The 13469-nt window shown below is 49.6% G+C and overlaps 6 protein-coding genes across 6 annotated transcripts; 3 read left to right on the top strand and 3 right to left on the bottom strand.

Annotated features, from left to right (window-relative positions):
• Nucleotides 1–404: 404 nt before the first annotated feature.
• M438DRAFT_365963 (uncharacterized protein) lies at nt 405–3270 on the bottom strand (the record flags this gene model as incomplete). Its single annotated transcript, XM_029907840.1, has 5 exons — nt 405–1794; nt 1846–1933; nt 1989–2108; nt 2163–2672; nt 2725–3270. 5 exons carry the CDS (start codon nt 3268–3270, stop codon nt 410–412), a joined length of 2649 nt encoding a protein of 882 aa, XP_029760353.1. The 3' UTR covers nt 405–409.
• A 216-nt stretch (nt 3271–3486) lies between these two features.
• On the bottom strand, nt 3487–4793 carry M438DRAFT_397670 (uncharacterized protein; the record flags this gene model as incomplete). The annotated part of the gene is made up of 5 exons (XM_029909320.1): nt 4549–4793; nt 4345–4494; nt 4203–4292; nt 3669–4150; nt 3487–3619 (listed from the first exon to the last, which is right to left on the bottom strand). Exons 1-5 carry the CDS (start codon nt 4561–4563, stop codon nt 3487–3489), a joined length of 870 nt encoding a protein of 289 aa, XP_029760354.1. The 5' UTR covers nt 4564–4793.
• A 132-nt stretch (nt 4794–4925) lies between these two features.
• On the top strand, nt 4926–6124 carry M438DRAFT_346231 (HSP20-like chaperone). Its single transcript, XM_029905623.1, has one exon. The coding sequence runs from the start codon at nt 5139–5141 to the stop codon at nt 5898–5900; it is 762 nt and encodes a 253-aa protein (XP_029760355.1). The 5' UTR covers nt 4926–5138; the 3' UTR covers nt 5901–6124.
• A 1008-nt stretch (nt 6125–7132) lies between these two features.
• Nucleotides 7133–8638, top strand: M438DRAFT_365966 (uncharacterized protein; the record flags this gene model as incomplete). Its single annotated transcript, XM_029907841.1, has 3 exons — nt 7133–7282; nt 7337–7420; nt 7478–8638. The coding sequence occupies 3 exons, from the start codon at nt 7133–7135 to the stop codon at nt 8636–8638; spliced, it is 1395 nt and encodes a 464-aa protein (XP_029760356.1).
• A 310-nt stretch (nt 8639–8948) lies between these two features.
• M438DRAFT_298203 (uncharacterized protein) lies at nt 8949–11293 on the bottom strand. Its single transcript, XM_029901978.1, has 4 exons — nt 10910–11293; nt 10361–10856; nt 9581–10310; nt 8949–9528 (listed from the first exon to the last, which is right to left on the bottom strand). Exons 1-4 carry the CDS (start codon nt 11236–11238, stop codon nt 9152–9154), a joined length of 1932 nt encoding a protein of 643 aa, XP_029760357.1. The 5' UTR covers nt 11239–11293; the 3' UTR covers nt 8949–9151.
• Nucleotides 11294–11542: 249 nt separating this feature from the next.
• On the top strand, nt 11543–13408 carry M438DRAFT_274305 (MFS general substrate transporter; the record flags this gene model as incomplete). Its single annotated transcript, XM_029900704.1, has 3 exons — nt 11543–11719; nt 11896–12936; nt 12983–13408. 3 exons carry the CDS (start codon nt 11543–11545, stop codon nt 13406–13408), a joined length of 1644 nt encoding a protein of 547 aa, XP_029760358.1.
• Nucleotides 13409–13469: the final 61 nt, after the last annotated feature.

Genomic DNA, 13469 nt, shown 5'->3' on the forward strand with positions numbered 1-13469 from the left:
CAATGTTTTTCGGGGAAGAACCGGGGAATCCGGAGAAGAATCGGGGAATCTGAAAAAAACTCAAGTTTTCGTGCCCGGTGGAAGGCTCCAATGAGTTTTTTCGCAGTGTTGTTTAAACAGGGGGTCTAAACATACGGAAACCCCCGTGTTTTTGGTGAGGAATCGAAGGGGGGGTGTGGCTAAAAAAACAGGTCCGCTCAATACCGGCGTCGTCGTGCAGGTGCTTCTTTCTACCTTGGCGTCGGTATGGCTAGATCATCCGATGCCCCTGGCGTGAAGAAGTATTGAATATTGCAACATCCGGTATGTCAACTCATCGCTTACACCTTGATTGAGCTATCGAGTTGTCGTGCAGCAAAATCTGACTACATTGGCTAATCCGCTGCTTCTGAAGCCACTTCCTTCATCATCAATATCTATCCGACATATTACTGTCATCTCGAACAGTGGATTTCGCCTCGTGACTGCTAGTGGCTTCGTCACCTCCCTGATATTCTACCGAGTCAGTGTCGTTTGTCATAGCCTCTGAAGTTGTCAGATCTTCCTCCATATCAAGACTCTGGTTATCAGCCTCGTCTGCCTCTTTATCAATGGCCGTCATTCGGACTGCGAACTCTCGTTGAAGCTCTTTCAGCCAACTCTGCAAGACCGGTCCTTCCATCGCTCCGGTATAGGCGTGCATGAGCTCTTCCTTTAGACCAAGGATAAGCTTCCTCTTTCGACTGAGGATGACGCCCTTGGAAGCTCTCTTCCTCCTTTCTACTTGTCTTTGAAGCTTCTCCGCCACCTCTGTCGCATACTCGATGACATCGGGAGGTAGTGGCATTACTTTTGCCAATTGCAAACCATAATGTTGTTCGGACACAACACCATCGGTTAGTCTGTACAGCATAGCCATCGTGTCGGCCTCAGACATGTCAACTGCCAGATGTTTGTTGACTACACCATTGCGCTCAGCCAAGATCTTTGCCAGATCTCTAAAGTGAGTTGCGAACCACACCAGTGCTCGACTTGACACCATAGCTTCTGCAATTGCCAAGGCTATAGCAAGTCCATCTCTTGGACTAGTTCCTCGACCGAGCTCGTCGATGATCACCAGGCTGTGACGGTCAACATTTCTCAAGATGAATGCTGTCTCTCTCATCTCTGATGCGAAGGTTGACACGTTGGCTTCGATACTGTCATCAATGGAGATTCTCGCAAACAACTGCTTGATGATGGGGAAAGAGCCAAATTCAGCTGGCACGAAGCAGCCAATTTGAGCCATTACTGACAACAAGGCAACGGATCGAATGTAAGTACTCTTCCCACTCATGTTGCAGCCGGTGATGATCTGGAATCTAGACTGCTGAGTCGCGAAGACATCATTCGGGATGAATGTGCTATTTTGTACTTTGTCCCTGATTGGGTGACGACCAGCCTTGATTCCAAGGGTATGCGTAATCCTAGGCCGGGTATAGTCCTGTAGAGTGACATTGTGGGCGAAAGAGGAGAGCATATCCAACATGGCAATACTTTCCGAGACTTTGAAGAGCACCGACATGTAGACACGTATCTCGGAGATCAACTCTTGTATGGCCTTGTCGCTCATCAACAATACCTCAGTATGCGAGTCAGTTATCTTTTGGCTTCGTTTTCGCAGATCCAACGTCGAGCATTCGATCTTGTTCTTTTTGCGTATGACGTTGATGAACACCGGCGGCAAGTTTCTTTCTTCGAGTTCGGAGGCGTTGAGACGGAGGTAGTACTGCCTAGCGTTGTCAAAGACGAGCTCCAATGGTAAGGTGTGCGTCTCTGAAGGGCGGTCAGAACATTCTCCATCTACTCTCAGGCAGCACGAATTACCTGATAACTCTTGAACGAGCTCATACACATCCATGTTGGCCTCTTTGTATGTTTGCCTGGCGACATCAAGCAGACCATTGACCCCTGACTGTGTCGATTGTCAGTCCAGGCGTCGGCTATAATTGTCTCAACGCACTGCCTACCTTTACTGCGTATGTTCTTTGGTTACGCAACTCGACTGGCTTCGTCGCATACGTGATATCCTCGTTGATGAACTCGTCGATGAGATCCTTGACCGGGTCGATGATGGCAGCAATACAGTTCTTGATTTTTGTCAGTACGAGAGTCGTAGTACACTGATCGTTCGAAGTACTGACACGCTTGATTTCCTTCAGCATGACGCTTTTTGCACCTGTCAACGCCTCATGAATTGGCTGAATGCCGCCCACAAACTGCTTGAGCATGATGATGTTGTTGATACTTTGCTCGGTAGAATGTAAAGACGGTTTGGTCGGGATGATGATGAGCTGAGTCAATATCTTGTCTGCATCGAGTATCACCTTCATCGCTGCTCTTGTCGCAAAGAACATCTCTTCCTTGGTTGATAACTCTTCCAGAGCGTCGTACCGAGTCTCTAGAGTCTGTTCATCGGTGAGAGGTTGTAGGACGTTGCTGCGTAGCAGTCTCGAGCCCATCGGCGTCAACGTCTCATTCAAGACACCGAAGAGGCAGTCAGACGATTTTTGATTCTGGAGATTCTGGATCAGCTCGAGCGAACGAATGGTAGAAAGGTCGATCATCATGGAGCCTTCGGACGCTTCATATTTGATTCTCAGCGAGTGTGGCGGGAAGGTTTTGTTCATAGCAAGCTCTATGAATTTTAGAGTCTGTACATCGTCAGCAGACTGTCTTTAATTATATGGCAAGAGTAGAACTTACTGCAGCGAAGCAACAAACAGAGAAGTAGTTACCGTTGACAGACATTTTGATGCTTTCAATATCTTCGACGAAGGCATATTGTTCGATGAACTCAATGCCGGTGGTCTCGGCCCAATAACGTCGATTGAGGAGAGTCAAGTTGCTGTTCAAATCATCCAAGTTCTCCTCAATGATCGAAAAGAGCTTCGACTTTGGTTGGGCGGCAGTATCCACAATCAAGATCTGCGAGGGGCTGAAGACTGCCAATTTATGCAAAGTTCGGACGTACGACTGGCTGTCTGGAATCTGACTGAGGACAGCTTCACCAGTTTCCAGGTTGACAAATGCAAGACCGACGGTAGGAGCAATACCTCGAGATTCACTGACAGCGCAGATGATCTGCCGGGATTCTACGCCGATTGTGGAGATAGCAGTACGAGGTCGGGTCGAGTACTCGTAGGAGGTGTATTGTGAATAGCTTGTTTGACCTGATCTCGTCGATGCAGGAGATGCAGGGGATGCTTGAAGTAAAGCCCGGGTACGGCGGCGCGATGCATTGGAACTCATCCTGTAGATGAGTTGTACAGGGGAATTAATGCGTGCGGAGTTGGGTTGACAGCCCAAGGTTCCTGTTGGTCGTGACTTCCTACTTGGTTATGCCGGCTGGACCCGTCTCCTCCATGGTTGAAACACGGCCAGAATCACGTCGTAATGCACATTGCCGGGTGATCCGCGTTCTGCTCTTGTTGGGACTTTGATTATCTTGGATTCCGCCCACTAATTCTACAGGCGTGCCTTGGTCTTTGCAAATTCGACCTTGTTGATGCAACTACCCACACCTTCGAGATTGACTTCAACAACATCACAATCTTCCAACCACACTTGAGGCTTGCGACCCATACCGACTCCTTGTGGGCTGCTCTCGTGTAAGTATGTGTATTGCTCGGGTGGTTCGATACACTTACGTTCCAGTGAAGATGAGATCTCCGGGCAGCAAAGTGGTACCTTGACTCAGGACACTGATAGTCTTTGCGACTCCGAAGATCATGTCACCAGTATTACTGTCTTGCACAATGTTCCCGTTGAGTTTTGTGGTAATTCTCAGGTTTTGCGGATCTGGGATCAACTTGGAGCTGACTATGGCAGGGCCAAAGGGAGCCCATCCATCGAAGCCTTTGCCGAGACCCCATTGACCACCGCCACGTTTGAGTTGCCAATCACGATGAGAGACATCGTTTCCCACAGCGTAACCTACCACATGCGAAAGTGCTTGTGCTTCGGGAATGTTGGATCCCTCTTTTCCGATGACGGCAATCAACTCGCATTCGTAGTCGAGGCCTTCGCCTTCTTGAGCAGCGGCGCAGACGGGTATGTTGTCAAAGGGACCGGCGACGGAGGTGACGGGCTTGTAGAACAGAACGGGGTATTTCGGAATGGGCATGTTGGACTGTTGACGCGATTCAGCAGATGCTGTCGGACTCGAGCGAGCAAAAACATACTTCGATGGCATGTTGTTCGTAGTTGAGGCCCAGACAGCGGACAGTCCTGATGTCTTCTCGGGCTAGAGGTGCGAGGAGCTTTTGCACATCCTGGCCAACTTCAGCGTGTGTGTTGTACTGACGGTTCTCGACGACAGCATACAGCTATGCGGTCTGTGACGCGGTGTTGTCCCCATGGTGTACCTTGAATAACCTTGGCCTGAGCCACTCTTGTCATGTCGGTCGCTCCTGATGGCATGAGTGCATCACCGTAGTATGTTTTGCCATCCTTCGCAAGGAAACGGACAAGTCTCTACTGGCCATTGGGATTAACAGAGGACAATTGAGCAGATCCGAACGCACATACTGAGAAAGACGACATGTTGCGTTCTTGTTACAATTGAATCGTGGTCGCATCACTCAAGATAGACGATGTCGGCGACCCCAGCTTTTCCCCAGAAAGTCTTCTCAAGCGCGTCATGCGAAAACTCCCCATCTCGTCTTCGTTCCCCTGACTACTCTATCAATTTAGCATGCCGGGAACTGGATTTTTCACCCGAGTTGCTACTACTCTCTGTAATGTGTGCCTTGTACTCTTTGCATCGTTGTCTGAGCATCGCTTTGTCATCCTCGCTGGAAGGGCGGCGGTTGGTTACTAATGAGCACAATCACGTGATATCCGAAAGGGGAAGTTTCTGGAAACTTCCTTCCTATTCTGGAACCATCTATCCTTTGTACCAGCATCTTTGTCAGGAGACATGACTGGCACCTTCTAGAGGTGCATTATGCAGCAGCATTGTGGTGGTGAGACTGGACGAGCACATTCTGGTATACTCTGGCAGCTTAGAGATGACTGCCTGGAGCATTGGCTAAAAGGTATAAAGGGAGCAGTCGAGTCCACCATGGAATCTCATCATCAGAACAGAAAACAACCACAACAACCAAGCAAACAATTACATGCAACACTACCGCATCTCCAACAAGCTCCCTCAAGCTTACAGAATCATCAAAATCGCTCAGCCTACTCCAGTCAGAACAATGTTCTCCTTCCCACGCTTCCCTTCTGGCGAATTCGCCCCTCTCTTCCGCCTTCTGGACGACTACGCTTCTCACCAGATCTCTCGTCAAGGCGATGAGTTTGGAAACTTCAGCAATCTGTCTCAGCTTCAATCCTTCCAGCCTCGCTTCGATGTGAAGGAGGTCAAGGATGGTTATGAGCTCCATGGCGAGCTTCCCGGAGTCGATCAGAAGGACATCCAGATCGAGTTCACTGATGCTCAGACCTTGAGCATCAAGGGACGTACCGAACGCCATCGCGAGTCCGGCACTCCTCCTGCCGCACTCGAAGGTCAGCAGGAGCAGGGCCGTATTGCCTCCGCTGAACAGTCATCAGACACCTCCAGTCAGCATTACCACAAGCCCACCGTTGAGGACGAGACCACAATGTCTGGTGCTCAACCTTCTGACCAGTCCGCAGAGGACCAGCAAGTCGTCACCACCAACAACAACAACCAGAACCAGGAAGTCCAGCAAGCATCCGAGCGTCCTCAGTCTCGATACTGGGTTTCTGAACGCTCAGTCGGCCAATTCTCACGCTCTTTTGCCTTCCCTTCTCGCGTCGACCAGGACAATGTCCGTGCTAGCCTCAAGAATGGCATCTTGAGCATCGTCGTTCCTAAGGCATCTGCACCCACCACTCGCAAGATCAACATCGAGTAAGCGACACATTTTCACACCACCAAGATCCAAGAAGTCAATTGGCTTCACGAGCAACGAACACTATTGGACCAGATGCATAGCATGGAGTTTCTGTCTGTTTTGTCTTTGTTAGCATTAATGTCTGTTTTTCTTTGGTTCTTCATTCTGTTTCCCCTGATGAGTTTCTGCTTTTTTGTATGAATTAGTTTATACTGTAATATAAATACAACCAGTCTGCTTCGCAATGCACCACCCTTGCCTTTAATGTGAGTAGAAAGAAGTGATCAGTACGAAATTATCCTAGAAGAAGTTTGAACAAGCAATGTATTTGCCGATTTTGATGCATTGTTATTATGGCCAGGAACAAACGTAACGTGGGAGTGCTAGCTGTCGGTGAACTAAGCCGCGGAGGGATGGCATACCCCGCCATCGTTGAGCAAGACCAATCCAGAGCGGACTTGTAGTACCTGACTCGAGCTTTGCATAGTCGTTGTAAACGTTGCGATTCGTTGTTTCTGGTGAGACAGGTGAAGAAACGGAGAATGTGGAAGCAGAAACGAAAAGACGAGGTGGCTGGTAAGGCTGGGAAGCCAAGAAATTGTTGCCAACGTTTCTGCTTTTCCTCTCACCATCTCTTCCTTCCTTGAACTCTCCGAAACTTCAACTATCATCGCGTGGTTTCTTGTCAACACGCTAGACCTTGATTCTACATCGCATTCAGGTTATGCGTCCATCTCATGCTTGTCTCGGGCAGAGTTGTGGAATAGATCTGTTGGATATGTGCCTGACAAGTGCCGACGACGGCTATTTATCGAAGAAAACGTTCAACGCTCTCTGACCGAAGCGACGAAGAGCCTGTGCATTTCGATAGATCTGTCTCATTCATGCTTACAAGGGAGCTTCTACACAAATTCGTCGACGCCATTGCTACTGCCGTTGTAGAACCATTCGCGTCTGCATACAGTCAATATGGACGTGTATGAGGTAGGTAAAAGGCATGTGTCTCTCCCAGCTTCCCATTGCTCCTTCCTCCATTATTTTGACATTTCTCTTCCTTCAAAACACTACACCAATTCATTACGTTCCTCCACTCATTTCGGAACGATACACTCATTGATACCATCTACTTCTACCACTGTCATTGACCGCCTATCAATCCAAACGATCGCCATCCAGACTCAGGCTCGTTTGATACATAGCTCTTACTTCTCCATATCTTTCCAATCTCCACAGTGTCACACCAGCCCATCGTCATGGGTCTCGAAGGGAGAGCAAACACCATGATTGGTGTCTCCAGCGCATATCTAGTCGTCGCATGGATCGCATTCTCATTACGGACCGTCGTCAAAGGATATATCATGCGTTCATTTGGTCTAGACGACTGGCTTATGGTCATAACAATTGTATGCAACAAGAATAGAAGTCCACCTCAGATCATCATACTGACTCGCTCCCAGCTCATCTTCACAGCCGATAGTGGCCTTCTCATTGCCATTGGACGGAATTTGAAAGATGTCGAGGTTGCCACAGTCTATGTTACTGTAAGTCTTACTTGCACTCTTCGGCATTGGAGATCTCGAAACTGATGAATCCAACAGTACCAGGTTTTCCAGTTCGCTTTCTACACTCTGGGCAACGTATTCCTCAAAGCCTCGTTGGCAATCACCTTCAATCGCATCCTCTTGGAGAGATGGCAGCGTATTGTCGTGCAGGTCTGCGTTGGTATTCACACAGCCTTCGGCCTTGCTACCTTCTTCTTCACCATCTTCCGTTGCGGCAGCCCGACCAACTTTTACAGTCGCTATCATCACTCTATGTGTGTCAGTTGGGACGCCATGCAAGGCATTCAATACACAAACAGCGTCATCAATACCTCGGCAGACTGGCTGCTCACACTCCTGCCCATCTTCGCTCTCCGCGCCATGAAGATGAATCACCAGGCCAAGATCTCTGCTTGCTTCATTCTCGTGCTCGGATGCGTCAGCAGTGTCATGTCCATGCCTCGCTTTGGCTTCATCCAAGCACTGGGTGGAATGGGATCAGAATTTTGGACCAACGCGTACCCGGTAGCCGTCCTGAGTGTGGCTGAGGTCGGTACTGGAATCGCTGCCGCCTGTCTTCTCACTCTGCGTCCCTTGATCAGAAGCTGGCGCGAACGCAGCGACCACTCTTCAGACAACCCCAGACTCGACGCAATGGAAGAGGCAGAGTTTGGTGAAGCCAAGGCTGTCAGCGTGCGTTCCATATCCGCTTCTTCCGTATCCGACGGCACCGACTCGATGCACAAAGTCAAATCTATCCCTGCTCCGGTCGTCATCAACGCGACCGAGGTGGATATTACACCTCAGCCTTCGCCTGTCGAAACCTTCGTACGAAGACGTTCTTCTTGCAGAGCACCAGACGACGCCACACTCCACGAAGATGAAGACGCCATCTCCCTGGAAGAGGTCACCATCCAACGACCGGAGCAGCGCCAACAGCCCGAACAGCGTCAGCAATCCCAATCGCCCGAGCTCACCCAACGCATCACAGAAGACTCAGGCGTCAGACCCTGGGTCAAGCCTGTACAAATCGAGACCAAGAAAGCCGCACGCGACAGAAAGCGATTGACGTGGAACGACTTGCACGCTCAATGGAACAATATGCACGTCAGCCGTGCTGCGTACCATGGTCCGGTCAAGGAGGCACCGAAGCCTAAGCGAATGAGTCTGAAGAGACTTACGATGCTGTTCCCCAACTGGGAGGTTGAGAAGGAGTAGTTGTTTCTTCTTGGCCAATATCTTGTCTTTGGATCTTTAGCGTTGCGGCTTTGTCTTTTTCGATTTTCTCTTCACATATATATATACACTAGAAGTCAGCTTAATGCTAAATTATACTTTGATTAATTGTATCCGGTAATCGTTCGCCTCGGTGATCAATGTTTTTCGAAAAATGTTGTCAGACACATGAGAGCTGCGCCCATTTTCCATTCCATCGATTGTGAAAACGCAAAATCGTCTATTGTGGGACGGAAACGCGTGAGCCCCCAGCTAAACTTCTTGTGATGGTAGCTGAGATCCTTCCGCCAGTCCCAGAGCATTTCAAAGGCCATGACAGAGGCTGATTGGCTCGATACGTCGAAAAAGGTGTCGAATGTGCTTGTCGAGGGTATGACCCTGGCGTATGGTCTCAACTCAAACACCAACCGAAATTTCACATACAGCTGCGCGAAGCACCAAGGGCGATCCGGTTTCTCCTTGAAAAGGCTGCAGAGGACCAATTGAAGAAAGTATCTACTCCATACCCGCCCAAAAGCCCCAATCGATATCTTGAAATTCGAGGTCCAGCATCGCATTAAGATCTTCATCCGTCATGACGGGCCCCAATGGTTGTCCAACAACCTCAGTCTGCGTTTTTGTCGCATCTCCACGATTGTCTGAGAGAAGAGGCTCTAATATGGAGACACAAGCCGGCTTGTAGGCAGAAGGATCAGCTGTCTGTCGAGCTTTCCAAGCACTGGTGATTAGTTCTGCAGCGTGAAGTTTTCGTCTATCCTCTGAAAGCTCGAGAAGGTTTTTGTTGTAGGTGTAGAGGTCGGAGAGTAAGTCCCAGATGCGCTGGGCTTCGGGTGAGCCTTTGAGTTGCATGACTTCGACTATTACGCTGATGACTGCGGATTGTCAGTACTATACTGAAGCTGCGGCTGGAAGGACGAGACTCACAAGCATGCCATTGAAAGTAGCCATTGATGAACCATTGAAAGCGCTGAATTTCTGGTCGAGAGTTCAGGGCGATGTTGTACTCCAAAGACTTGATGGCAGCCTCAACCAACTGAGCATGTCGTTGTTCGTCGGTGATATTCGCATCCCCACTGAATGACATTGGATGCAAGGTGAACATACGCATAGTGCATATCAGTGCTCTGGAAGTCAGCTGGACTAGGATATCAAGCGGCTTGATGGGATCGCAGTACTGCAGGAACTTCTTGTTGAGACCTTCCTCCATGGTATTGATCAGAGAGATCTTCGTAGCATGAGGCAAAGACTTGTTGGATGCCCATGATATGCCGAGTTTGCCCCTGTTGGAAGAGAAGAACTCGCGTTGCTGTGATACGATCCAATACGTCCAAAGACAGTATGACAGGCTCGTCAAACCTTTGCGCTCCGCCGGAGCCTCAGTCATGTCCGGGTTGAGGTCACTGTCTTCGACGTTTAGTGGGACGTTTGCATCCCATCCGGCCATCAGCGTGAGTGGTGTTGTTCCGCAACGCACACCCAACGCAAGGTCGAGATGCTGTAGATGCCACCATAATCTACGACGACTTTCTGTCTCCACTGGATTGAGGCGAAGGATGGCACCATCGCGATGGATACCCAAGGCTTCTGCATTGCGTATCGTGAGACCCACGAGTGAAAACAAGCTCCGTATGCTCAATCGTTCGATGGAAGCCGCCTGTGGAGCAATTAGCAGGTGGTCCAGGCGCTGGGGGAGACACAACTTGCCATGTACAAGATCAGAGCTCGTATGATGATAACATCAGCGATGCAGAAGATGTTGCTGCGTGACAGTGCTTGTTCGCAGACAGCTTGATAATGAGATAGCAGTACTTGCTTTGGTTGGTGCAAAATCTTTGTACACTCTTCCTCGGGAATGCTGACAATACTCATCAGATAAAGGCAGAACAGAAAAGTATGCTCTGGGTCCTTCAGACTTGTCCGGCCTTCTATGTCAGTCGAATTAGCTCGCAGTCCCTTGAGAGCCCAGTCAAAGTCAATCTTGATCAATGGGTTGGCATTTCGCTCGAATCTGTCCCATAGAAAATTGGCATCCTGGACGGAAGGATGTTGAAGCGCAAGGTTGATGTTGTAGTCGGCACGAAGAAGGCCTTGCAACGCGTCCGGCTTCGTTCTTGAGATGAGAGGTCTGCTCATCAGTACATCATGATTGACCTCGTTTTGTTGATTGACTTCTAGACCGAGATGCGAATGCCAGGCACGCCTAGAACCATCAGCATGGATACCCAGCCTTCCTCATGTAATCGGTTTACTGACATTTCAACATAATATGATTGACCATCTTGCTCCACCAAGATGGGTTGTCCACGTTCGCTCTCGGTGGAGGCGCCCGCATCTCGGTCGTTACTCTGGGTCTCAACGGGAGAAGGACCCAATCTCGCGCGCTTCGGGGTGCGACTTCCATCACTATTCGGATCGCCTCCGAGGCTTCTAACAAGAGATTCAAGTCGTTTGACGCGGTCGGTAGGAGCTGCCTCTGGGTAGGTGCATTGATCCTGCTTTCTCCGCTTGCAGTTTGAACACGGCTGTTGTTTGTCGCATCGCACCTTCCGTCTCGCACACGGCTCACAAGCTTGATTGCTCATGTTTTTCGAGATGTCTGCTTCTGATTCGGCGACGAAAATGCCCACATGACTGTCGTGAGAGGTTGTCTCGAGAACGACGGCTTCGGGGGAAGTCCGAGATTTCGATGGGAGGTGAGCTCGGTCCCCGAGGCCGAGGTCCAAGATAAAATCAATCATCGTCATTGAAGCAGGAGGTCTCACCAAATGGCAGATATTATCGTTGCCTAGATCTAGCTAGTCTGGACATATAAGGAAAGCATTCCATCTTTGGTAATTCCTCGTATCTTCATCCTCATTATCTTTGACTGAAACCGAGATTCACACCATGGATAGAAAGAGCTCGGAGCAGGACCCCAAAGATGGGGTGAACAAGTTGGACACAACCAAAAGCGAAAACACACAAAGTTCAGAGCACGAAAAGGATGAGAAGACATATCCTTCTAAGAAGGTTGTTCTTCCAGCTATGGCTGCTATATATTTGGCAATGTTTCTTGTTGCATTGGTACGTCCCGATTGCTTTAATATTTCTTCGACTTGCTGTATGTTCAATGGCCATTGAGTGTCATACTTGTATGTGCCTTCAATGGAAGTCTCTCCAGACATACTGGCTTCGTGCATTGTGACAACCTCAAGTTTGATCATGAAGCCGTATGAAACGAGACTAACATATTCACACAGGATCGTACTATCATCGGCACTGCTATTCCTGCCATATCAAACCAGTTCAACAGCTTTGGAGACATTGCTTGGTACGAGTCAGGCTTCCTCCTCCCTCTCTGTGCGCTCCAATTATCATTCGGCCTGGTATACACATACTACTCATCGAAGTGGGTTCTCATAATCCTCGTCTCAATCTTTGAGATCGGCTCCATTGTTTGTGCCGCTGCCCCAAATTCCAACGCTCTCATCATAGGGAGAGTTATACAAGGCATCGGTGGAGCAGGTATCGGGTCCGGAGCAATCATCCTCATCAGCATGCTGGTGCCTCTGCAAGCCAGGCCTCAATGGACTGGTGGCATCGGTGCCGTCTTCGGACTTGCAAGCATTCTCGGACCACTGTTGGGAGGATACCTCACATCGGTCTCCTGGCGCTGGTGTTTCTGGATCAATGTCCCTGTCGGCGCTGTATCTCTAGGCTGCCTTGTTTACTTCACGCCAAACAGTCCTCCTGCTGTCAAGGCAGCTCCGACCTGGCGTGGAAAGCTCGATCAACTGGATCCTCTCGGCTTCATCCTGATAGCGCCGTCAGTCATCTGCCTCCTGTTCGCCATCGAATGGGGTGGTTCTAAATATCCCTGGAACAGTGGTCGCATCATCGCGCTGTTCGTCGTCTTTGCCGTCCTTCTCTTGGCCTTTATCGCCTCTCAAGCCTGGCGTGGAGACAAGGCAACCTTACCCCCAAGGATCCTCAAACAGCGCAGCATAATAGCTGCATCTGTGGCGAATTTGGGTGTTGGAGCAGTGCTCGTCATCTATGCTTTCTACTTGCCGATTTGGTTTCAGGTCATACAGGGGAAGTCGCCGCAAAAGTCTGGCCTGTCCCTACTGCCACTGCTGCTCAGTAATGTCTTTGCAGTGATTGCGTGTGGTGTCGGAACGAGCTTGCTAGGGTATTACACACCGTTTCTGATCATCGGGAGTGCTATCCTCATTGTAGGGTCAGCACTGCTTACAACGTGGTCGGTTAACATCGGGGCCGGGATATGGATCGGATATCAGGTAAGCTGACTTTCAACACTGCATGTACGATACAAAGGCTAACAAGACCCAGATTATGACAGGTGTTGGGCTTGGTGCCATTCTCCAAGGACCGAATATTGCAGCTCAGACAGTCCTCCCAGACAGCGATGTGTCTGTTGGACTATCGTTCCTACAATTCATCACGTTCTTCGCAGGAAGTACCTTTGTCACTGTTTCTCAGACACTCCTCGAGAACGGTCTGGTCTCTGGGCTGAGAGACATTCTTCCAGACTTGGATCCGAGTACAATTTCGGGTGCAGGGGCAACCGCCATCAGAGACATGGTGTCTCTAGATCAGCTTCCTATCGTGCTGCGGGTGTACAACGACTCCATCAGGTCGATTTGGTACTTGGGATTGGGTTTGTCTTGCCTCGTATTTGTGGCATCCTGGGGCTTCGAGTGGCGAAGTGTCAAGGCAAAGAAGCAAGGCGAGGACGAGACCAAAGCTTGAAGATATGTAGAGGATATGAGCTCATCAGATAAGATTGAGTAGAGTAGCTGTACCGGCCGTC

The sequence above is a fragment of the Aureobasidium pullulans genome, assembly GCF_000721785.1.
Source record: "Aureobasidium pullulans EXF-150 unplaced genomic scaffold scaffold_10, whole genome shotgun sequence".
Taxonomy (NCBI): Eukaryota; Fungi; Ascomycota; class Dothideomycetes; order Dothideales; family Saccotheciaceae; genus Aureobasidium; species Aureobasidium pullulans.

What these genes read in the sequence shown, in the direction of transcription:
- M438DRAFT_346231 (XM_029905623.1), top strand. Translation starts at nt 5,139, where the DNA reads ATGCAACACTACCGCATCTCCAACAAGCTCCCTCAAGCTTACAGAATC.
- M438DRAFT_298203 (XM_029901978.1), bottom strand. Translation starts at nt 11,238, where the DNA reads ATGAGCAATCAAGCTTGTGAGCCGTGTGCGAGACGGAAGGTGCGATGC. An exon ending in CAATCATATTATGTTGAAAT is followed by an intron (nt 10,857 to 10,909) that starts GTCAGTAAACCG and finishes TGATGGTTCTAG; the next exon opens with GCGTGCCTGGCATTCGCATC. An exon ending in CTACTTTCAATGGCATGCTT is followed by an intron (nt 9,529 to 9,580) that starts GTGAGTCTCGTC and finishes GACAATCCGCAG; the next exon opens with TCATCAGCGTAATAGTCGAA.